The 25,954-nt window shown below is 32.5% G+C and overlaps 1 protein-coding gene across 1 annotated transcript in view; it reads left to right on the top strand.

Annotated features, from left to right (window-relative positions):
• The window catches only part of LOC129230975 (glycerol-3-phosphate acyltransferase 3-like), a 95,662-nt gene extending 83,435 nt beyond the window's left edge, over positions 1-12,227 (top strand). The window contains exon 15 of the mRNA XM_054865213.1: positions 11,968-12,227. Within this exon, the coding sequence (XP_054721188.1) occupies positions 11,968-12,055 (88 nt within the window). The 3' untranslated portion in view covers positions 12,056-12,227. The remainder of the gene's footprint in view (positions 1-11,967) is intronic.
• The last annotated feature ends 13,727 nt before the right edge of the window (positions 12,228-25,954 follow it).

Here is a 25,954-nt window from a genome sequence, read left to right as displayed (position 1 = left end):
GACAAACTAGGAATTCTCTAAATATTCGTATCAACAATCACAGACATGATATACTTTCGTTCAAAAACAAAGAAGACAAAGAACTTCAGCATTTTCAATTTCACAGTTTTGATAAAATTTCTATTTCAATTCTAGGTTTTGAACACTCTTTGGAAAAGAGACTTTCACTAGAATCTCATTTTATTCTTCGTTTCAAATCTATTTTCCCCTATGGGTTAAATTCCTCCCTTGATAATAAATTATATACAGCATACCATAACTCTTTTAAAAATCTTTGTATTTATTCTTTGTTTAGATTTGGAAATAATACAAGTACTTCTCGTTTTAATAGAGGATCAGGAAAATCCCCTCCTCGTTTCTGCATTTTTTCGCCCTTTGAAATTCTTAATAAACTTGAAAATTCTTTTTGTCATTCTTATGACACTGAATATGTTAGGAAATTTCTTTTTGGTCTTAAACAAAAATTTCTAAAAAAACTTAAAAATTTCCTTCCGAACTACCTTTTTAAAAATTCACACTTTGAATTTCTTTACAAATACAAATACAAATACAAATGTGACGACCAGCAACAGGCTCTGGGCCCAGCTAGGCTGGTCCTAGTCAATTAATTAGACCCCAATGAAGATCAATGGCCCTCTTAAAGCTATCCACCCCCTTGCTCATTACCGTCTCTTCCGGTAAGCTATTCCAAGTGCCCACGACCCTGCTAAAGTAGTAGTTTTTCCTGATTTCCAAGTTTGCCTGAGATTTAAATAGCTTAAAACAATGACCCCTTGTCCTGCTTTCCCCACAAAAATTTAATCCATTTACATCTTTCATTTTGATAAATTTAAATAACTGAATCATGTCCCCTCTGACTCTCCTTTGCTCCAGGCTATACATGTTAAGCCTATTAAGTCTGGTATCATAATCTAAATCTGAGAGTCCCCTTACTAATTTAGTTACCCTTCTTTGAACCCTTTCCAATACAAAAATATCTTTCTTCAGATAAGGCGACCAAAACTGAACAGCGTACTCCAAATGAGGTCTTACTAAACTCCTATATAAAGGCAGAAGAACTTTCTTAGATTTGTTTGAAATAGATCTATTGATAAACCCAAGCATTCTGTTGGCTTTGTTACTAGCAATACTGCACTGTTGACTAAACTTGAAGTCCTGATTTATTAAGATACCCAGATCCATAACATTTTCTGCCTGATTTATGACTGAACCCTGTAAATGATATCTCATACGCTTATTTCCATGACCTAAGTGTAGCACTTGACATTTCCCTACATTAACTGCCATACCCCATTTATCTGCCCACTTCATAATATGATTTAAATCCTCTTGAAGCTGATTTACTTGTTCTTCATTTTCAACAATCCCCATAACTTTTACATCATCAGCAAAACAATTCATGCTTCCAGAAATATTTTCATTGATGTCATTCATAAATATAATAAACAAAAGAGGCCCTAAAACTGATCCCTGAGGAACCCCACTTAAAACATCACTCCAATTAGAATGATTTCCTCTCACAACTACTCTTTGCTTCCTACCAGTGAGCCAATTTCTAACCCAAAGTAAAGTTTTTCCTCCTATTCCTATGTCAGCTAACTTGCTGAGAAGAGCAACATGCGGTACCTTGTCAAAAGCTTTTTGAAAATCAATATAAACAACATCCACACATTTTTTGTTATCTAAAGCTGAGGTAACCTTGTCGTAGAAATGCAATAAATTAGTAGTACAGGATTTACCTTTCCTGAAACCATACTGCAAACTAGTCAACAGACTATTAGTCTCTAAGAACTTCATGATCTTAATTTTGATCAAAGTTTCGAAAATCTTACAAATCACCGAAGTCAAACTTACAGGTCTATAATTCCCAGCAACACCTTTAGACCCCTTCTTGAAGAGTGGCGTTATGTTAGTCAGCTTCCAGTCCTCTGGCACCGTCCCCAAGTTATAAGAAGCATTGAAAATAATCAAAATAACATCCACTAATTCATCTGCTCATTCAACTAAAATTTTTGGATAAATATTATCTGGTCCCGGAGCTTTAGTTGCTTTAATCTTTTTCAAATGAAATAAGACCTCCTCCCAGGAAAATACAAAATCCTCAAGCTGTATAATAGCTTGTGTCTTGTTAGTGTCAACTGTTGAGATACAGTTATCGTTAAACACACTGGAAAAAAAGTTATTTAGAACATTTGCAATATCCCTATCTTTTTGGATTAAATTTCCATACTCATCAACCAAAGGCCCAATTTGACTGTTTCGAGCTTTCCCAGAATTAGCGTAAGCAAAAAACCTCTTAGGGTTCCCATCAATGTCATCTGCCAGCCTTTGCTCCAATTCCCTTTTCTGAATCCGTACCAAATACTTAAAATTTCGCCTTGCCTTACCATACTGGAGCCTCTCCGCACTCGGACCTGTTTCTTTAAACTTACGAAAAGTGGCTTGCTTATAATTAAGAGCTTCTTTAGTCTCCCTGGAGAACCACATGGGCCAAATTTGTTATGATCTTCTGATCTACAAAGTTGGTTATACGCAACAACATCAAACTTACTACTGCACCTTTAGTTTTTTACAAAAATCATTCGACTATTTAAACTTTTCTAAACTACACAGTAAACTTTTGGATTTTTTTCCCATCAAGGATCTACAAATTGTCTTCAGCTACAAATTCAATCCTCCTTTCTCAAAAAATATTCTAAACTATCAAGAAGTTGCAAAAAATTTTGAAAAATATTTGAATTTTGATTGTAATTGTGCTAATTTCTCTAATTCCATCTTCTTCAACTCTGATTTTGGTCATATTCTGACCGGTGATTTGAATTTTTTACAAAACAAAAAACTCATTAAACTTTTTAGTTTGGGTACTAAATATCGGCCTAATTTTCGTATTAATTTCCTAAAAGCTTTTAATAAGCTTACATTTGAACTTGAATATTTTTTAAGAAAAATCTCCTATTGTTTTAATGTTCCACTCAATGCATTTCTTGAATATAGACACCACTTTTTAATTGAACTGAAATCACGTTTACGTGATATTGCTAACACTGAATCTTCATACTTCCATCTTTCTGCTGATGAAAATAATGCCATCAATAATTTTAAAAAAGCTTTTGTCTTTACAGTTATTGATAAAGCAAGTTCTAATTACTCTATCTGTTGCAAAAAATTATATGCTAATATTTTGAAAAATGAACTAGAAAAAACCACCACTTATGTTTCCTCCAAACTTAATGAATCCTCCATCATCAAAAAATTTGCTGCGGCTTACAAACTTTTTAAATTGCCACGTCCCGATTCTGTTAACTTACCTTACTTATATGCAATTCCAAAATTTCATAAAACACCTGTTGGATTTCGATTTATTTGCTCTGCCACCAACACCATTGGAAAAAATCTGAATGTAAAGCTTGAATAATTTCTCAAAAAAATTCTTGAACAACTTAAACTTCAACAAATGAATTGGTTCTGGATTGTTAATAATAGTGTTGAAGTCATCAATTTACTTAATATGCTTGATATAAACCACTTAGAAACTTTTGATTTTGAAAACCTCTTCACCAATATCCCACTCGTTGAACTTTTTTCCTCTGTTTCAGAACTTTTTAATTCAGTCAAGGATTCCCTTGATTTTAATGAATTGTTTTTTCTTGGTCTTTTTAAATTTTGTATTTTCAATAATTTTTTCAAAAATGGTAATTCATGTTTTCTTCAAATTAATGGCATAGCAATGGGAGCTAATTTTAGCTCTACATTAGCCAACCTTTTTCTTTTATATTATGAACGAAAATATTTAATTGACAATCCTTCCTCTACACCTCTTTGTTGTAGATACATTGATGACCTTTTGTGTATAAATTTTCCTAATTTTTCTGAACTCAGAAAAACTATTTATCATAGTTCATTAACGCTCAAAAAGACCAATTCTAATCATAATAGCTTTAATTTCTTGGATATCAACATACAAATTGACTCAAATTGTTCCACTACAATCTATGATAAAAGACGTGAATTCAATTTCGCAGTTAACAGTTTACAAGATTTCTCCTCCTGCCTCAGTAAAAAGGTTTTTATTGGCATTATTGTTTCACAAGCTATCAGAATTAAAAGAATTTGCAACACCATTTCTGCATTTAAGCAAGAAATTTCAGTACTCAAAAACTTACTTTTTCATAATAACTTCCCTAAAAATCTAGTTGAAAACATCTGCTTAAGTATAGCCTTCGATGAGCATTTCGCTTCTTTTGAAACTGTTTAACTGTGTAAATGTATGATACAACCGTGACAAACCATTTTTTTATGAATCACCGTAGTGGATAAAATTTTTACACGTGCGAAACAGGCGACCTGGTACGTCTTTGGACTGTTTGTCGGACATGGTTTTTATATTTTTAATGTTTTGTTGACGAATGGATACACTTTTTTATCATGCTGAACAACGGACAGGATATGTTTACTTGGATTTCAAGGTAAGACAATTTTGTTATTGGCAGGTACTGTCCCGTGGAAGGCTAATTATCGGAACTTGTTTGCCTAATTAGTCGAGGCGAAACCCCCTGCTTTTAGTTTTAGGTTTGAGCTCTAGTTTATTGTTTTTAGCTTAGCAAGTGGTGCGTTTGCCCATTGTTACTCTATATTACATGTACTGGAGCTTAAGCATTCTCTTCTAGTTTATAGTTAAAATTTTGGTCTTTTGACCATAATTAATGAATCCTCCACGGCTGATGAGCTCTGGATTCACTCTTTTTCTATTCCTACTTAATAGCTGTTTGCATTTTTCCTTTTTATCATCATTTGTTATTTATAATTTGTTTAATATTTGTAATTCTGTTTGCTTAATTTTATATATATATATATATATATATATATATATATATATATATATATATACCGTACTTCCCTGTATATAATCCGCGGCGGCGTATAATCCGCAGGTCCCAAAATCGGCCTGAAGAAAAAAAAAATTGTATAATCCGCGGCGGCGTATAATCCGCGGATAATACGATGCAAAAATGAAGTTTTGATGTAACAGCAATGGAGCAATGCGCATTTCTTATCAGACAGATGACGCAAGACCGTTTAGCGCCTTTTGTTTGGCTCACGGCGGTTTCCTCTGAAAGAGAACGGAAGTGCAGTCAGCTTGCTGTACGGTATGTTTACGGCGTTCGCTTTGATTCGCCATGTTTAAACATCGCGACACTTAAACATTATAATCCAAACTATCAAAGGATGATTAAAATTTTTAGCTTTTGAAGCATTTTGGATTAGTGAACATTTAGATATTCCACAAATATACTAACCCTAATATACTGTTAAATAAAATAAAACCACAATATGATTAAAATGAGAAATGATGGGAGGAAAAAAAATTTAATTATGAAACATTTCTAATAAAAACATTTAGGATAACATATCTAACAATTTTCAGCAGGTTAATAAAATAGTACTAGCATTAAATATTTCATTTAAAAAGGTTAGAAAATTCAAGCACAATAAAGATACATTTTCAAAATAAAATACTGAATCAAATGAACAATTTACAATTAAATATTTACAATTAAAAACCATCAAAATCTGACTCATCGGATTCGGAAATAAATAAGTTCATAGCGTCCTCATCGCTTAATAGATTACAGTCCTCATCACTCGATAACATTTCATTGTCACAGTCATTTTCATCATTGTTGCACCCACTTTCAAAAATATTGCACTTTCGGAATGCATTTCTTATCGTGTCTTCCGACACATCGTTCCAAGCCTTTAGAACCCAGTTCACGACTGTTTTATACGAAGCCGGTTTTATTTTACCGGATTTAGTAAAATGTTTTTCCCCATCAGACATCCACTGTTCCCACAAGTTCCTCACCTTGGACTTGAAGGACCTGTTGATTCCGACGTCTAGCGGCTGCAATTTTTTTGTTAGCCCTCCGGGGATTATGGCAATGGTTGCAGATGCAACCTTGAGGGCATTTTTCACATTTTCGCCAAGGTGCGCTTTCATGGAGTCCATTATAAGAAAAGCTTTGGGTCAAAAAAACGAATTTTTTCGTTTTCGCCACATGCTCTGTAGCCATGACATCATCACTTCTTCGTTCATCCAGCCCTTAGGATTTGCTCTAATTTCCACACCTTTCGGAAAATTTTCTTTCGGGAGCGTTTTCCTTTTGAAAATTACCATCGGTGGTAATTTTGCACCATTCGCAGAACAGCACAAAACAACAGTGAATGAGGTACATTCATTCCCAGTAGTATGTATGGGGATGCTACTGGTCCCTTGGACATCAACGGTCCTGGTGGGGGGAACGTCAAATTGCAGCGGAACTTCGTCCATATTAAAAATTAAGTCCGCAGTGAAACTGTTGTCGGAGATGTTCTTCTTGCAGTACGCAAGGAAGTCTTCGTTTTTTTCGCCAGTCGTCGGGTAGTTTCTGCCCGACCGTTGAACGCGCACGGACAGCCAAGTTGCTTCGCTTCATGAATCGGTAGCACCACGTGGGTCCCGCGTTGAAATTGTTAATGCTCATAGCACGAGCAATAAGTTTAGCCTTTAGTCGGATGTTGACCGTTGACACAGCTTTTCCATCCTCTCGCTCTGCCAGGATCCACTGATATAGTTCCTTTTCTAATTCCGGCCAGTGAGGCTTTCCACGCCGGTCAGCTCGTTTCCGACGGTCACACGTTTCAAATTTCGACTTATTCTTTCTCCATAATCGAATATTCGATTCGTCGACGGAAAAAAGTCTTGCCGCTTCTCGATTCCCAACCTCGATTGCCTTTTCTATTACTTTTAATTTAAAGTCAGCCGTGTAACTAACACGCTTTCTTTTGCATGCCGACATGACGAATTCACTATTGACAATTGCAAATCTCACCAAGCTAAGTAGAAAAAGACAAAATGTGAAATGAAATGGCTAGCGACGATCTCGCTGCAAAGTTCCTTGGACCATGACGTTACGGTGAGCGGAAGAAAAACCTAGGAAAACTGTGTTAAAAGGTAAAACGTCACACTTCCTTACTAGTATTGGCGAATTATAGGAGATCGCTAACTTTTCGTGAGCTCTTATTGGCTGGCGAGTTCGATTCAAATGTCAGCGTTCAATTCAAATTCATACTTCTCCGCGCTACGAAAAAATTAAAGTATTACATAACTTATGGAAATTATGACAAAAAAAGACTACATATGCATGGATTTAACAAACTAATAGGATTTCTTAAGCGGAGAGTCTTATTTCACCCGAAATTCGGATACCACGCTAAAAACTACATCCTTCGCTTCCCGGCTTATTGTTAGCAGGGTCCTGTAAACTTAAGAGAGGGTGAGTGACGTGTAATTTGCGCCTATCGGTGATTGGAGGATAGCTTGAATGCGCCGCTTGCTCGTCTCGCGGCAAAAAGAAGGGAGGGTAGCAGGAGCGGGGCGTTGGCCAAGAGCGATGATGCAATGCTTGAGGAGAAATCAGAAAACAATGTAAGGCCAAGCTAAGAGAAAAAGAAACGTTTGTTTCAACGCCATCTATTACTTCTTAAAAAAATTAACGGCAATTCTTGCAGAACTTGGGAATTTCACTTGAAACTTTTCAGATGAAATTTTTTTTTTATCAGATTATCCGCGGCGGCGTATAATACGCACAATGAAATTTAGAACTTTTTCAACAGATAATCCGCGGATTATATACAGGAAAATACGGTATATATGTATAATCGCTTGGAATTTTTTTCCTTTTCTTTTTTTTTTCTTTCTCTTCTCTCTTCTTTTTCTCTTTTTTATGAGACTAACTTTTCCGGGGGGGTTTTGTCCCCAAAACCCCCCCTTAGCTACGCCCCTGCTGTTAGAGAGGTAGGGGGTTTGGGAAATCTCCAGCGAAAAATTTTCTGAATTGAAGCCTTAAAAATGAAATTTTTGAGGATCCTCAGTAATATTAGGAGGAGGACAGTTTCAGGAGACCTAAGGGAGTTTTTTAAAATCAAATTCTAAAGACGAAATTTATTTGACCGTGAATGATAATGAATTGATTAATTGAGAGGGCGTTACGTTGGGAGCACTCTCATGGTTTTTCGATAGTGCAGTCCTAAATACTCATTTAAGCCATTTTTAATGATGTTAGGCCAAGGGATAGAGTTTGAGAATGTTTTCTCGGATTTTTTTCAAAACTGAAGATTTAAAAACTCAATTCCAGGCCAGCTTTGGGGATGTAAAAAACTTATTTGTAGTTTTCCACTCCACCCTCAGTTTAGCTATGTCTCTAATATCTTCATTTTAAATTTTAATTATTGACAAATGTATTGTGGTAATACTTTCTCCCAATTTTCTTTTGTCAAACATGATTATTTGCTTGGATTTCCCATGGTAAAGTTCTCAATTTCTAGCCTAATATTTTTGTTTTCTTGAAAAACAAGTGTCTGCGGCTCCAGGAAAAGAACTTTTTAACATTTTAAACAGATGTGGTAATTTTCTGTGATATCTTAGGTCTTATTTATTCCACTTCATTTTATTTTGAATGTGCCTGCTGCATCTTTTGATCAAGATTTGATTTATTTACGATTTTTACATTCAAACATTTAGAACTTCTGGTGTGAGTTATTCATCACAACACTTTGAATATCTTTTGCATTAAAATGTTTTTTTCCCTCGCTGTTTCAAATATATTTTGGTGACGCATGCATTTTCTCCACTTAGCAATGAATATTTTTCATCAAAAAAAATTACATATGGGAATGTTTCGGCGGCCCCTATGAAGCCATCCTATTTATTTAAACTGAAGAACCATGAAGCATGGTTTTGTATAATCAGGGCCGCCAAGAGACAAGGCGTGCACATTTTGTCGACGGTCCTCCCTCCCATTTTGCTAATTTTACTCTACTCATAATACCTTAATTTCAGCTGGGCCTATAGTTTCGATTTAACAGGCATACCCACTATGTGGCCTAGTGAACAGTGCACTGAATACTTTTTTTCGTTAAAAAAGGTTTTGAAGTTCACATTTCCGTGGCCCTTACTTCAATAATCTTAATAAAAGAGAACCATGGATGTTCCTATAAATTGCATATTAAGATTATATATTCCATTCAAATTTTACAGAAAAAATACTTTTTGTCACAAAAATTTCAATTGTTCATTTATATTTTCTATTTTAATTTTTTAAAACAACAAAGAGTTTCCCTTTTCTTTGTTTGTTGCAAAGCTAAAAAGAAATTGGCGGCCCCACTTCTGAAAACTGGGGGGGTGTAGCACCCCTCCACCCCTTATGGAGTCGGCCCTGCACTCATATTACCCAACAGATGACAACCCATTATTATAAATATTAGCATTATTTACTTTAAACTACACACCGAGTTGTAATGCACTATTGCTTACCTATAAAATAGTACAACATTTAATAATTAAATCAAAATTTAATAATTAAATGAGGGACAAGATTTTTGCTACTCGTCTACATTTTTTCCTTATTGAAACAGGGTTCGTGCGCTCCTTATAAACTCATGCTTTTTAGAAAAGAAAATAAGTGCTCTTAAAACTGCTGAATTTTGCTATTATCTCCTTACAAACTCCTTATGTCTTTATTCTACATGACCTTAAAGATTTTCTTCTATCACCAATCCAATACGAGTGATTACGTTGTACCGAATTTTACCGGAATTCTGTTATTTTTTCATCTGTTTATAACGTAATTTTTTTTCGTTAGATTATTTTAGATTATTTTCATCTCCACATCCGAATTTTTTTTTAACCAAATTTCTGACGATTATGCTGATAATTATTAACTACGTAACACCTTGTACACTTGTAAAAATAACATTCTTATTTTTTTGCTTTAATGAATTCTTTTATTTGTGGTTTTTAGACTTTTGATGCTTTCATTTTGATTAATGCAATCCCTTTGCATCCAATATGAGAATCGAATTTTCTTGATTTTTGATGCTGATTTTGCTTTTTTGGAGGGCAAATAAATGAAATTTCTTTTTATTCCTATAAAAATCCCAAAGTTAAATTTTCAAGCCAAATAATCTGTGTCCTTTAGGAGAGTATAAAAGTTAAAATCTAAATCGCTGGTTTAATTTGATTTTTGCTTCAATTACGTTGATTGTTATTACTAATACGTTTATTGTAGAGCTCTAAATTTAATTCTAAAATAATTTACTCAAATAAATTCTTTTATGTGCTGTTCTTTATACTTTTATCGTGTTCACTTTGAAAATCGCAATCTTTTTGCATCCGCCACTAGTATAAGATTTTTTGCATTTATGATGCTTACTATGCCTTATGAAGAGGCAAAGAAATTAAGTTCATTTGTATTTTAACAAAATCATTAAATTAAAAAGTTTTTAATGAAGTTCATGCTCTTTAAGAGTCGAATTTCAGAAAGTTAAGTACGGAATCACAGGCTGAAATTTATTTTTGTTGCAACTTCTTAAGTGTTTTAATACATACATAACATGTGTATTGTGTAGTTAGCAGGGTTTGTAATTTTTTTTATTTAAAAAAACGGACTTTTTTTATTTAAATCGTTTTTTTTTTTAATTTTAAACATTTGTAGATATTAATTACTAAACATGAATAAACATAACATATTTTATACAATAGATGAAATATCAACTTAATAGCTAAACAGTGGTACCACTATTTCCTAGAATTATAATTTTCATACTTTTTAGAAGAAAAACTCTTAAAATTTGTCAGTTTTCTATGTTTATCAGCACAGAGTCACATAAATGTTTTGAAATGGTCTACAAAATTTTGATCCATTTTGAAGATTAAAAATATTTGTACAATTTTTTCAAAAGGATCCATGATATTGAATTTTCTGTATTTCAATCTCGTATATGAGTAACCTTATGTTTCTATGCCAAAATCAAACACAAGCTTCACCGAAAATTGTTTTTTGTGTTTGAAATTAGTCCTTTTGTATCTTGTAAATATTTCAACTATTTTGATAGTTGTAAGTTATTTGGCCTCTACTACTTTCAGTAAGCTTATTATAGTTCTTATTTTAGCAATTATTTTATTTTTGAAAGTCTTTTTTTTTTTTTTTTTGATTAAGAAATTGTTAGTACCTGTTTTGTGTTTGAGAAAATACTAAATTTTTAATCAATATCACTTATTTTTTATTAATTTTCAAAATAACACATATTTCAATGGTTGTCTCCCCCCCCCCATATTTGAATTTGATTCGGAAATGGCTCACGTCTAAGAAGCAGCAAATGCATATTTTACTATAAATTTAGTACATTTGTGCATTCAATATATCGTATGAAAGCAAAAATAAATAATATTCGAGTTGTACATATTTTTCTGAAATACATTTTAAAAAATGCATCTTTAAACAAGAAACTAGTCCTTAAAAAGTAAAATGAAGTCCGTACTTTTAATTTTCAAAGTACAGTATGAACCCTATAAAAGTAATACTTACTGTTTGAAAAACAAGTAGTAGATCACCATTTACCAATGCATTAGTCCTCTTGCAGTTATACCAGTGGTGGATTTACAGGTTTGGAGGCCTGTCGTAATTCAGTTTTTGAGATGAACTATAACATTTTTCATATGCCTCTTTAGATTTCCTACTAAACCCTATGTCGTGCAGGCCCCTCGCAATTGTGACATGCTAACCACTGCTACAATACAATTACATACATTTAGTGATGTAAAATACCCGGGTATTTATTAAGGGTAAATACCCGGGGTATATACCTGGGTAAATATCCAAAATGGGTATTTACCCGAGTATTTATTCCAAAAATTTATATTCAACTAAAATACTTTTCTGTATGTATATATATATATATATATATATATATATATATATATATATATATATATATATATATATAGGGTCTAATCCAAAAGTCATGCAGTTATTTTTTTTTAAGTAATTTATTGAATAAATTTGCACAAAACACTAATTACAGTAATTTTCTCGAATTTTGAATAACACTAAAATGATTTTTAAAAATAAAATATCTGTTTACTTTTAGGGATGGACAATTAAAACGTCTTCAAGTTAGGAAGGAATGGAAAGAATTTCAGCAGCAAGAATATAGTAGGAAAATATTACGGCAATAAAAAATATATTTCTGATTCATTGTGATGTAAAGTTTTTATTCCTAGGGTGCAATTTTGTGTACATTTTGCTTTTAATTTCATAGAAGTATTTTTTGTAAATGATTTTAATATTTTACATAATTGTGATAAAGTCCTAATTTTCATTAGGAGAATAAAGTATTTTTTGTGTTCCATAAAATCTGAAAAGTCAGTGTGTCATTTATTATGATCTAAATTCAAATCAGTTGTAGTAAACAAATTTAATTACAGTCAGGAACAGAAATTTCATTTTTTGAATCTGTAACTTGTTTCTGGCTAATATATGACCTGTAAGTCTAAAAGTGATCTCATTTTCGTCCATCACTACAAGTTTTAAGCAACATAGAGATCAATGTGACCGATTCAAAATATATTAGAGGTTTCTGAAAAATAGAGGACAAAAAGTAAGTAATCCACAATTTATTCCATACACAATACAAAAAAAACGCTTTTTGTTACTGGTGAATATGAAATTACAGTGACCTCTCGCTTATAGGCGACCAAAGGGGCCAACAAAATTTTCACTCACAAGTGAGATTCGCGCATAAATGGAAAACCTTAGAACAAGCTTAAATGCAATAACTTAATATCAGTTACAGTTGCATTAATAGTACACTTGTAATTCTAACGAATAAATACACACATAATATTTGTTTATGTATTGTAATTTAATAAAAATGTAAAATTTGAAGTTGTACGTTTTGTCATTTTTATACACTGTGCAGTACGTAAGTGAATTCCCCAAAACCCCATTCAAACACTTAGAGCTATTGGTGTGAATATTCTTTACAATGTTTCAAATCTCACTCACGGCATTTTAACTGTTTATTTCTGCTTAAAACATGCTCTGACCGTCCATGTATTTTTCTCCACTTAGCTGTGATGTTCATGATGACATCAATAAAACAAAAATAGAAATGTTATATATAGTATGTGGGCTCCCCTATGAAGCTATCATGCTTATCTCTCTATTCTTTTTTTTATTTTATTTAACTGAAGCTTGTCATGGTTTTGTACTATGTACTGAATACTTTTTTTATCTTAAAAGCATGTTCGATGCATACATTTCAGCGGTCTTCAGTTATGTAAATTATAACAAAGAACTTTGGATGTTCCTAAATAAAATTCAAAGTTTGTATTTTCTATTGAAATTTTGCAGGAAAAAATCATTTTTATTTTTTAAGACTGAAAACATTTTCTTCCTTTATTTTCATCTCTAAATTGAAATTAGCTGTCTCATCTCTAAGAAGCTGGAGGACAGTTTGTATCGCCCCCTGCCTTGCCGACATATTTGTTTACATATTTTCAGCAGATGTGTTACTTTATGTTTGTAATAATACTATTATTTTTTGTTTGCATTATTCATGAAATATGCATATTTTGACAAATCCACAGGTTTTCTTTAATGTTATAAAACATTTATTTGATAAGTTCAATTCTTAAAGCAGAAAGAATGTGTTAATGATTTTTTAAAGATTTACCTTTTTCATTTTGAAACGATACATTCAGTCATTGTAATGAACTTTTCTGCTGGGCATGGTTCCAGTATTTTTTTTGAATTATTTTTTGTCATAAAAGAATTCTGAGTTTTTATGTGAGAGTTATTATAAGACTTAACCAAGGTCTTGAGTTTTGTTGGGACAAATTTAAAATATTCGTTGCTAAAAGAACCCTGCCATTACACAAAAAAACTTTGCCATTTGATAAAACTAGCAGTTTCTGATTTAGAAGCTTTCTCACCATGTACAGATAAGAATTTTCTTTATCAAATAAAATCATCACAAATTTAGCTTATATTCAAAACATATGTCGATGTGTTGAAATAGGATATTTCATGAATATAATGCATCCAAAAAATTAAAATACTAATACATAATGTTATAACAGAATAAACATCTACAGAAAATATGTAAACATTCCTGGCTTTTGCCCTGGTAGGTGCCTTGCCGTTCCGGTGTCAGCCTAATTTTTTGTACACTGGATGAATAGTGTTGGAGCAATAAAATATTTTTTTTTTCCGAAAATTTCTGAGTGGGGCTGTTTTGAGATACTAGAGGTCAAAAGTCACTGTGAATGACCTTGGAAGTTAAATCTGCCGTGAGAAAATCTTGTAATATATCAATAGAAAGCTCTATTCTTTAGCTTTGCTATAATAAGGAGAAAAGTTACAGTGATTTAAAAGAACGCACTGTTCCTTTTTTTGTGCATTTTGAGTTTCTTGGCAGGATCACTTACAGGGGCGAATGCAGAAATAACTTTTGGAGGGACCACGAGAAATTTAAAAGCTCCCCCCCCCCCACATTTCAATTTTTCATAGTGCTTTTCTGGGCATATCTCCACAAATTTTTTTCAAAATGTCAGTTACTGATTCTATCATAGAAGAATTAATAGACGAATTGCGGTATTATGTTCCTTTGAATTCCAAACCAGTACAGGGTGGCGACAGATCAGGGAACAGTCAGAAAACTTTATTACTCTGGGAATTGAATGAAAAGTGAATGAAAATTAAAAATGAAGTACTTTGATTCTCTGCCAATTATTTGCTTTAAAAAAGTAAAATTAATGAGGTGCAATTATACATTGCCACATATCTGTACATCTTTTTTCCTAAAAGTCAAAGTATTCAATCTTAGGATGAGTTTCCTAAGATTGCTTCTGTGTCTGTAAAGTTGTTCGTTTTTACCTAGCTTGAGTTTTGCTTCACGCATTCCATGCTACATAGAATAAACAACCTTACAGGCAAAGAGGAAGCCGTCATTAATGACTTCGCTCCCTTGCTTTTACTCATTGTCTTGAAGTAATTAGCATACTGTTATCACGATTTCAAGAAAGAATATGTTTTTTAAATTAATGATGAAAAAATCTTAAAAGATATCACTTGGCGTTTTTAATTTAATTGCTAAAATTGAATTTTGACTTAAAATCATTTTTTTTTTTTTTGCCATGGTATTATTCGCTGTCGCTTTAGATTACAAGAAGGGTTTTTTTTTCCGAATTTAAAACTTTTTAATTTTAAAACCATATACATTTTGAAATTAATAATTGTTTTTGCATTTCATTGTTGTTTGTTGCTAAAGTAATCTAATTTTTTTTCGACAACTAATGAAGTCATTGAAATTGAGTTGTGTACATAAGTAAATATTTTTATTATTATTTAATCGTTAAAATGTTGTATTCATTTATTAAAACCTAAGTGCCTGATTAGAGAATAGCTCAATATGACTAGTTTTTTAAAGATTTCAATTTGTTTTACATAAATATGTCTATTCTGTCGTGTGTAGATAAAGGGCAGAAACTGCACATTTTTCATACATGGTACGTTACCTTTATTGTACATACTCACTTATTTGATTTCCACTGAAAAAGAAGTGCGAAAAAAATGTCTAATTCCAACATTTTCCTATTGTTAGCACTGAATCCACCATACAATTCTTCAAATATTTCAAAAACTAATTTCTGCAGATACTGTCATTTACCTGCACACGGCAGTATTATTTACGTAAGTAAAACTACATTACTTCCATACTTTAACTGTCACTTGTTATTTTTACAGCAACAACTATACTGCTTGAAAATTCAGTTCAAGATTATTTCCATTTAAATTTTTTAGTTTTATCTTTATTAGATCTGTCTTTAAGAGTGGTTTTAATAATTTCTTAGAATTCTTATATTAACTGGTTCTTAGATGTAAAGTATTTGTTTTAGATTTCCTACAATATTTCTCTGTCAATAATTTAATATACAATTTTTACCCAAAAAAAAAAGGAGCATCTTTTGAAAATATATTTTTAATTAACAGCTTAAACCGTTTTAAACACTGCATTTTATTTAATATGCAATGGTTTTCAGGTATTGGCAAAGAAAGGAAACCATTATCATTGGGTAACGTAAATCAGGGAAATTTGGTGAACTTAATCAGGGAAAAGTCAGGGAACTTTTTTTTCCAGTTCCTGTTGCCACTCTACAGTAAGTTGAATTGCAGCTCTGGTCTCTGTCTCCAGTATTACTTCTTTAGCAAACGAAAATGCTTTTATTCAAATAAGATTTGTGTCTTTTGTCTTCTTTTTAAACAACTAAAATACTTCATGTTATATAGAGAAGTCAATTAAAAAAAAAAAAAAGAAATAGTTATATTAATTTTTCCTTTTGGAGTGGGCCCCCTGCCCCCCCCCCCCTTCAAAATCTGCTACTGATTACTTACCCTGTCATATGTGTCACTCATGCTAAATTTTATTGAAATCGGAAATGATGAGGTCAAAAACTCGCTTTTTTAAATTGAGGGGACATGTAAAACATTCTTGGCTACTAAGTATTATCTCTCGCCAGAGCTCTTTTACAGAGGAGAGATTCCCTTATCGTTTGCAATATCTATCTCCAAAATTTTAAATTTAGCACTTACATCCCTTTGCTTCTCACTGCCTCAAATGTTACTCTTTGAGGGGAGAGGGGTATTCCTGAAATTGGACAGCTTGTGACAATGGGCGAGAGGGGGTAACAAAAGATGCGACATTATGCATTTTTAATAAGATGTTTTAGAAAAATAGCTTGACGTGTGGCAAAGGGGAAAGATGAGTTAGGCGAAATGTGATATTTTGTGACAAACAGGGAGGGTCAAAGATGTTGAAAAAAAGTATGACATTATTTATGGACTGCCTATATATTTTTTAATTAGTAAACTTGTCATGCCGTGCTTAAATAAGGCTTTCGAGAATTCTCGTACTGTTGCTTTATTCATACTAGCGCTACCTGCACAGCCTTGACTGTGGTAGAAATTAAAATGCCATTTGATTCTCCCGTTATTTGCAGGTTACTTTTCTTATGTGTGTAATTTTGTTTTTCAAGACATCTAAATATGTTTGGTAGATCGAAAATTTGCCTCTAATGACTACCAGATGATTGTGTACCTGATCGGGGAGTTAGGCACCAGTTTTCAATTGAAATTTATTTCTTGTTGTTAACAAAAAATGCAGTTTCAAGAAAAAAAAACCAAAAACCTTGCTTTAAGGCGTGATTACAGCAATCCTTTACATCCCTTGTTTTCAACTGGTTTTGATTTGAACTTGAGGTGGGCAATGTCGTTCTTTTTACCCGACTACAGGTGAGCAACGCAAAGGAGGGTAATGTGTTTATGAGTGCATGTATGTTCCTATGTGACGTTATAGAGACTAAACGCCTTGGCCAATTTTCATGATTCTTACTTCAATTGATTTGTCTTAACCTTGCAAGTGTCACTAAACAGATGACAGTAATCAAAATTCTCAATAGCAACAACCAGTCGCCATATTGTCAAATGAAAAAAAATTAAAGTCTATGAGCTTATTTATTATTTTTTCCTTTTCTTTCAGGTATCCAAGTATAACTCATATAATGTGAGCTCGGAAAAGTCGAGCTAAGTCCCTAGAGGAACTAATAATCAGTAGTTTAGACCACCCCAAGTTACTTAAACATCCTCAGAATATAAACTCTCAATGAAATGACAAGATTGCAAAATTTACTGTCTTATAATCATAATAACGAAGTCAATGAAAATTGACTAAAATGCGCAAAATAAAAAGTAATTATTAAAAAACAAAAAACCCGACTGCAAAAAAAACTAAAAAGAAAAAAATAAGCCCAGTACTTTAGAATGTTATTAAGTACTTCTGAAATAACTACGCCATTGAAATAGTTTTATGATCAATATACTCACACAAGATAAATCATAAATTCAAAAGCAGAATAGAAGGATCAACAGTCGGGGCCCATTCCTTTTTGACCAATCAAGGAACCCCATTAAATTCCAAAGGGCCATGACTGTTCCTTCTCTTGAGATTGATCCTTCTCATCTGTTTTTGAATTTACGATTTGTCTTATGTGTTTATCGATTATAAAACTATTTCAATGGTGTAGCAGCTCAGTAGTACTGAATAGCATTCTAAACTACTGGGCTTATTTTTTTCATTTTAGTTTTTTTGGTTTTTATGTAGTCGGGTTTTTTGTTTCTTTTTTTATAATTGTTTTTAATGATCCATTCATCCGTGGATCATTCATTCTTTTGATCTGTTCATTCAACTTGTTCATTTAAAAAAGTTGTAGGGGATCTCTCTGCACGACATACTCAAAACTGAACAGGGGTGCCCATCCCCCCCCCCCCCAAGCTCAATGGCGCAAAATTCCCCCCAAAAATTTTCCTGACTCTCTTGTTTTTAAATTAGGTTAAACATAGCACTTTTTAGAGTCGCATATTTCCAGTCAAATTCGCATAATTTTCTGAAATAATTAAAAGAAACTAAAGAATTAGAGTTGCTTGAGGAAAATAGAGTTATAACAAATGCGAAAACGAACTGATTACATTTACGACTGCAAATACAAGTACAAGCAATCAATAAATTTAGAATCTCACGAAGTTTTGCCATTTGCTCAGAACTTTTTTGAGTGTTCCGGCTACCAGATTCGTTCTATTTGCGAAAATAGAACGAATAGTCTCAGCGAAATTTTTAAGTTATGTAAAAATCCCAGTTAAGATAATGATAATATTAAATTTCTCAGGGCGTCGTGAAAGCAAAAAAATAAGAGAGATGATATGTGTTTTAGCAAGTGCCCATCCCACCTTTTCCCCTAATATATTTTAAAATAGAGAGATAGAGTTGCTTTTGCTTTGGGAGAGAGAGTCTTTACTAGATCTAAGCGATAAGAACCCTGTCAATTAGTTTTATATTAAATCAAAAACGAAAGTTTCTTGGGGTTTTCGCCCCCGAAATTTTTTTGAAATTGTAGTTTCAAACGATCTCTGATAATGTTTAGGGTGAGGAGAAGCTTGGTGGCTCTCCTGCGGAAATTTTTCGGAATTGAAGCTCTAGAAATGCACTTGCAGACTGCTTCGTTTATGTAAGGAAAAGAGAGTTCAGTGACTGTGGTCTTGAATTTTTTCAAAATTGTAGTTCTAAAAATGCAGTTTTAGGCCATCTTTCGTAATGTTAGAGAGAGGAAAGTTTTCGTGTCCTTCCAACTTTTCGAAATTGAAACACCAAAAACGCTGTTTTAGACAATATTTGGTAATGTTAGTGAGGGGGAGGGCACAGAACTTTTCTGAAATTGTAATTCTAAAAGCGCTGTTTTAGGCGATGTTTGGTAATGTTTGACAGATGGGGTTGTTGACCATCCCACAGCAATTTTGCAAAATTGAGGCATCTAAAATATGAAACTGTGGATTGTCTTCGGTTATGTTTGAAACTTTTTTGAAAATACTCGAATTTATTCCGATTAGTAGATGCATCAGTTGTGGTTTTTCAGCAGTAGCAAATGAAGTCAACTGCAATACATTAGTGATAGAAAAGAGAAAGATTGAGCATTTGGAACTCTTCAAATCTTCAGATACAAAAGGCTTTAGAATCTCCAGAGAGGTTGTGTCTCATTCCCTGACTCCCGTGACCCTCTTTTTTTTCTTCTAATTAGTACTTGGAGGAAATGGCAACCCTCCGCCAAGCCAGTTCAACATTGGCGACGAATGCTTGTCATTTGTTCTTAAATGTCGGCTTTTGTGTTAAATCACTTTTCCGTAAGTATATTTTTTTTCTTGGCAGTCCTTGGTCACAGAGTGGAATTTCTTCTCCTATTATTTGTATTCTTTGGTACCATCTCCTTGTGAGTTTGAAACCCAAATGATAGGCCTACTCAGGGCCTATCATTTAGGCCTACCCAAACTATTTCAGGAGGACCTCCCATCAGGGCTCTTCTGGGCCTGCTCCCTCCCTTCCATGTTGAGCTGGATAAGCCCTTGCCTTCATCTTATGAAAAGATATATTATAGGCGTGAGAAAAAAGAAAAAAAACGCAATTCTGCACCAATATCTTCCGATTTGCTGAATGGTTAGACATGTGCCAAATAAGGATTTTGTTGGGAGGTCACAGTGACTTCTCAACTTCTAATCAGGGTGCCTTAGTTTTGAGTATTCTGTTCGATTTTTTTCTCATCATCTCAATAAAGACATTGCTTTATTAGAAACTGTATTAAGCTAAAAAAGGGACATTTAGATTTAGAATATCTTGAAAGGCTTAATTTGTGGAGAAAAGGAGAATCAGAAGGGATGATTCAGTTGTTTAAAAATACTAAGCAGAATGAAGTTGATGGGTGAAATTTTTGCACAGAAGGCAGGTTCAGAGGTCATTGTTTTTCGACAAGCTATTCAGGTTTTAGGCTAATCTGGAAATGAGGAAAGATTACTTCAGTCGGGTTGTAAGAACTTGGAACAGCTTACTAGAAGAATCTGTAAGGAGCAAGCAAGCGGGTGATTGCTTACTTTAAAAGGACTATTGATCTTATACAAATACAAATGTGACGACCAGCAACAGGCTCTGGGCCCAGCTAGGCTGGTACTAGTCAATTAATTAGTCCCCAATGAAGATCAATGGCCCTCTTAAAGCTATCCACTCCCTTGCTCATTACCGCCTCTTCCGGTAAGCTATTCCAAGTGCCCACGACCCTGCTAAAGTAGTAGTTTTTCCTGATTTCCAAGTTAGCCTGAGATTTAAATAGCTTAAAACAATGACCCCTTGTCCTGCTTTCCCCGCAAAAATTTAATCCATTTACATCTTTCATTTTGATAAATTTAAATAACTGAATCATGTCCCCTCTGACTCTCCTTTGCTCCAGGCTATACATGTTAAGCCTATTAAGTCTGGTATCATAATCTAAATCTGAGAGTCCCCTTACTAATTTAGTTACCCTTCTTTGAACCCTTTCCAATACGAAAATATCTTTCTTCAGATAAGGCGACCAAAACTGAACAGCATACTCCAAATGAGGTCTTACTAAACTCCTATATAAAGGCAGAAGAACTTTCTTAGATTTGTTTGAAATAGATCTCTTGATGAACCCAAGCATTTTGTTGGCTTTGTTACTAGCAATACTGCACTGTTGACTAAACTTGAAGTCCTGATTTATAAGGACACCCAGATCCATAACATTTTCTGCCTGATTTATGACTGAACCCTGTAAATGATATCTCATACGCTTATTTCCATGACCTAAGTGTAGCACTTGACATTTCCCTACATTAACTGCCATACCCCATTTATCTGCCCACTTAGTAATATGATCTAAATCCTCTTGCAGCTGTTTTACTTGTTCTTCATTTTCGACAATCCCCATAACTTTTACATCGTCAGCAAAACAATTCATGCTTCCAGAAATATTTTCATTGATGTCATCTTCACTGGGAACTGATAAACAAAGAGTTACTTTTATACTTTTATCAAGTTACTTTTACTATATTTGTATTAAACTAGATAGAAAGGATTCAAAATAGTGTAATATTATGAAAAGTCAGAACTGCCTCACATTCAGTTATTACTCATTATTTAAGTTACTGAACAGAAAGATGCATATCAATGAAATCACTTAGTTATGGTAATTTTACAATAACTTAAACCCTTTGGTAAGACCTTGGTCTCCGAGATTCCATTCATTTCATGTGCCACAGTGGACTAAGATCTCAGAAATATCGAGGGGTTTGCAAAAGTGATCCTAGTTTAACTTTCTGCGCCTCTCATACAGAAAAAAAGAAAGTGCATTCACTTTTTGGAAATGTTTATTTACTCTTTTTTTTTTTCACATTAATTGTTTTAAATAAAATTGTTGAGGGAGTTCAATTCTCCCTGCACCTTGTGGAAACGGGAGTAGCAAAGTTATTTCCCTTTCCTTAAAATAAGCATAAGTGTTTAAGCATTTTCTGTGAACAACCCTAAGTGAAGAGGTCAGAAGATAACCAAGAACTATACATGCTAATAAATATATGATAAAACTCACTTGAAATTTCAATATTTTTTATCAAAAGAAAATACATTTTATATGTACACTATAAAATACTTTTTTTTTTTCATCAGACTAAATATTTATTTGTATATTTTTTGACATGAATTAATTTTACTTCACACATACATACAAGTTTCTACGACACATTTATACATTGATCACAGTGTAAGGAATTTGTACTTATATATTGCATACATTATGAATAGCTGAATAACTTCTTTAAAAAAAAGTGCTATGATGAAATTCTTCAGATTACAATACATTAAATTTGCTACGTTTCAATTTGAATTACATATAGCATCTTACAATATCATTCAAAAGTACTAATGTGTTACATATTAGTACTGCTTACATATTAGTACTACCAGCTATGCACTGGACAAATTTGCAACCCTTATAATAATCATAACTCTGTCAGAACATTTTTTTTTTTTAATTTAAAACAGTATTGACACTTTGTTCGTTAAAATATTTGAAAAAGAAGAAATATTTATGACCATTATCAGATCTTCATATTGAATTTGTCAATCATTAAGTTATAATAAGTTTAAGTCATAATAAGTTTAAGTTTTTGGCAAAACAAATACATTCTTGATTCAATATTTATCATTTATAATGTAAAACATATTTCATAGTTAATTCCAGTTGCATAAACTATTTAAAAATTTATAATTGTATCACATGATAAAATCTAGCTCTACTATTATTTACCATTTCACAGAACTAGTAACATCAAAACAGCAGAACTCTTATGAAAAGCATGGAAGGGTTTTAAAAGTTCTGCACATTAGTGAGTCATTTTCAAAATCATAAAAAATTATTTTATTAGCACTGAGCTAAATATACACAGATTGCTGCTAGCCGAAATAAAGTATAGGAAAAGTTATTATTTCATAAATCATTGGTATTTGTCAGGGCTAATTTATAAGGCACATTGAATTACAGATTGCTCACAGAAAAGAAAGTCAATGACTTAAAATTAATAATTAATTCAGCGATTTTTATTTACCTATTTTTCCTATATTAGACCTAAACTAATTGAAGGACATGTAATCTATTAAGAAGCTCAATTACCATAAGGGTGCAAATATAGACCCCTGCAATATTTGGACATGTTTATTTCTCTAAATTTGGAAGTTACTTCAAAAATTTACTTAACAAGATTATAGCTCCTACTGTATATAACTTGGAAGTTTCAAACAAATATCAAACGCAGAAAACTTTGTTCTTTCAATTAGGGCCAATATTTTTAATGTACCGGAAAGTATTAACTACCAGAATAATGAAACACGTTAAGTCGGTTTTTAATTAATATCTCTGGTAATTAAAGTTCTACAAAGCCAAGGCCAAGCTAGGAACACTTTCGATCAAGTCACCTTTTGAAAAAGAAATATCAAAATCGGTTCATCTGTTTAGGAGCTACGATGCCAGAAATAGATACTTACTAAAAACTTATTACCCCTACCTTTTTGCGACGGGGGGGGGGGGGGCATCCGAAATGATTCCTTATAATTTGAACAAGGAGTAAAACCTAATTTAAACGTAATTTAAGAGTCTTTTATTCAAATATTTAAGAATTTTTAGAATAGAAAAGATCCGTTGAAGATCCGTCTAAAAAGTAACGAATATAGATCTTTATTTTCCCTCGGATATCCGCGAACACGGATATCCGGAACATCACTATTTTGTAGCTAGGAAGAGCAGGCATTAAATAATATCAGAGAAAATAAATCCACCCAAGCTATTAAAGAGAGGAGTTTTCATTCATTCCAATGTTTAAATGAGCATTTCAATTGGTTTTAGGTGTAGTTAGCTTATATTTCTATTTGTGAAATTATGTTTGCCTAAAAATATGTTTTTATGTATATGTTGATTTCATATTAATTTATATAAATAATTTGCAATTTATTTAAACAGTTTGCTCACTAGAATGTACGTTTTGAGGGTTTTTTTTTTTTCAAAATCATTGGTCCTTCTTGATACCACCACTTGTTTTATAGCTTTTTCTAATGGATTTGCTGAGTGGGACCAAGTAGCCCCAGCGCGGGGCTACTTGAACTCAATTTTTAAAAATAGAAAAAAAACATAAAGAGTTAAAATTGTTGTTTAAAAAAGGCTTTAGGTGGTAGCAGAACATCTGAAAATTGGTAAAAACAAGGTTATCAGTTCATATTATGGGTTTAACAAAACATTCAGTGCACACTCACAAAAAGTATGAAATTTTGGGTCCAAGGCATCAAAATTTTCAATGAATTGCACTGCAACATGGATTATTTTGTTTTACAAGTTGTCATGAAATTCAAATAAATAAATGATACAATTAGAAATTTTAGAATTTCATACTGAAAAAATACTAAACTTCTGTATTGCCAGATTGGTAGATATCCCCTGGACAGTATCCGTTTCAAATTAAATGCAAATTTTAATACCCAGATGTAAGAGGAGGAAAGGAACATTATTTTAATTTTAAACATAACTGAAAACATTGAGCTGAAGAGGAATGTGGGGCAAAGTGAAATGGTGAAATATTTACTCTGCTTTTAGCTCTACCTATCTAGTAATATTTTGACTATGTAGTAACACATGTAGTCTATTCCAGTCAGGAAAAATCCTCTGAAGATTGAAGCATATGATAATACTACAAGCATTTTCAAAAATTGATTCTAAAATTGTAATATTTTGTTGTAAGGAAAAAAATTATTTTTGTTATTATCTAATGATAAAGTTTTTGCTAACATTTTAAATACTAATTGAGGCCTACTAATACTCAGTGCAATATTTATTTAGTTAATATTAAGCTTATTTGCATTTTATATTTTACACAATTAGTCAACTGCATACGGGGCAAAGATGATAGGGCAAAATGAAATAGTTCATTTCATTTACTCATTCAATCATTTACGAAATCACTTACCTATTCAGTTATCAATTACTTTATTAACATTCTTCACTTATTTATTCATTTATCACTTATTTTCTTATTCACTCACTATTTCATTCACGCATTGATTTTTCCTCCTGTATTAATTAATTAATTTATTTATTAGTTTATTATTGACAAGGTGTACCCACCAAGAAAAGAATATTTACCACAGTAACACTTGCACTTCATTTTAGAAACACCAATCTTTCGTTTTTGAGTTAAGAAGAAATGTTAGTGTGTTAGTGTTGATAGCGAAAGTAAGCTAGTTAGTTAAAATAATGAATTAAGCATCACACAAAGGGGTATTTGAGCCAAAAGTCGAAATGTCATGTGTACTGATTGGTGTCGGCCTTAAGTCTCAAAACAGGTGGATAAACATGCCATTATGCGGAAGTGTTCTTTTTTCATTGAAACTATCCATAAAAATTTGCCAGCAGTCGCAACTTAGCACTTTGATGATTCAATTGTCTTTGTTTACGATACTCGAGATTTTCAATAAACCTTCAACGTTTTATTTTCCATGTTAAGATTATATTAGAAGAAAAATTTATTATGGATAGGCTTGGGGATGGTTTGTGTTCTATTATTCATCAGTTTTTACTTTTTAAGACTTAGTATTAAGACTCACAAAAATATCATCCTTTTTTTGAAATTTTTTATGTAAATGAGTGTTTTTAAACACTGTGTACTCATATGTACTACTTCTAAGCTACACCCTATGTTACTTTAGATTGTCTTCTTTGATAATCTGCAGCAAAAGTCTGCCCGAGTTTTCTCGAAAAAATAATAAAGCTATAAATAGAGCACATTATTATTTTCATAATTTTGAGGTTCTTCGATTACTTTTAGGCTCTATGGCTTCAGTCATGAGTACGACTCAGCAGCAACTACACAATATTATAAAATACAGTACATAAAGGCAATTTGACGCAAAGTTCAAGCAAATAGAAATGAAACTAGCTGAAATTATGTATTTCACCGTTAAATTGAAATATATTACCCTGTTTTATTTAAGGGTCTGACTTAAGTCAGTCAGTAACATCAAATTATCTTTCTATAGTCTAATTTATAATATCCAGTAGTTGTTTTCAATTTATGTACCTGACTGAAACCTGTGAACTCAAAAATAACTGAAAAAAGGAAAATTTACGAAATTAATAGTCTGC

Source organism: Uloborus diversus, chromosome 10, assembly GCF_026930045.1.
Source record: "Uloborus diversus isolate 005 chromosome 10, Udiv.v.3.1, whole genome shotgun sequence".
In the NCBI taxonomy this organism is placed as follows: Eukaryota; Metazoa; Arthropoda; class Arachnida; order Araneae; family Uloboridae; genus Uloborus; species Uloborus diversus.
This window is presented reverse-complemented; position numbering and strand designations above follow the sequence as displayed.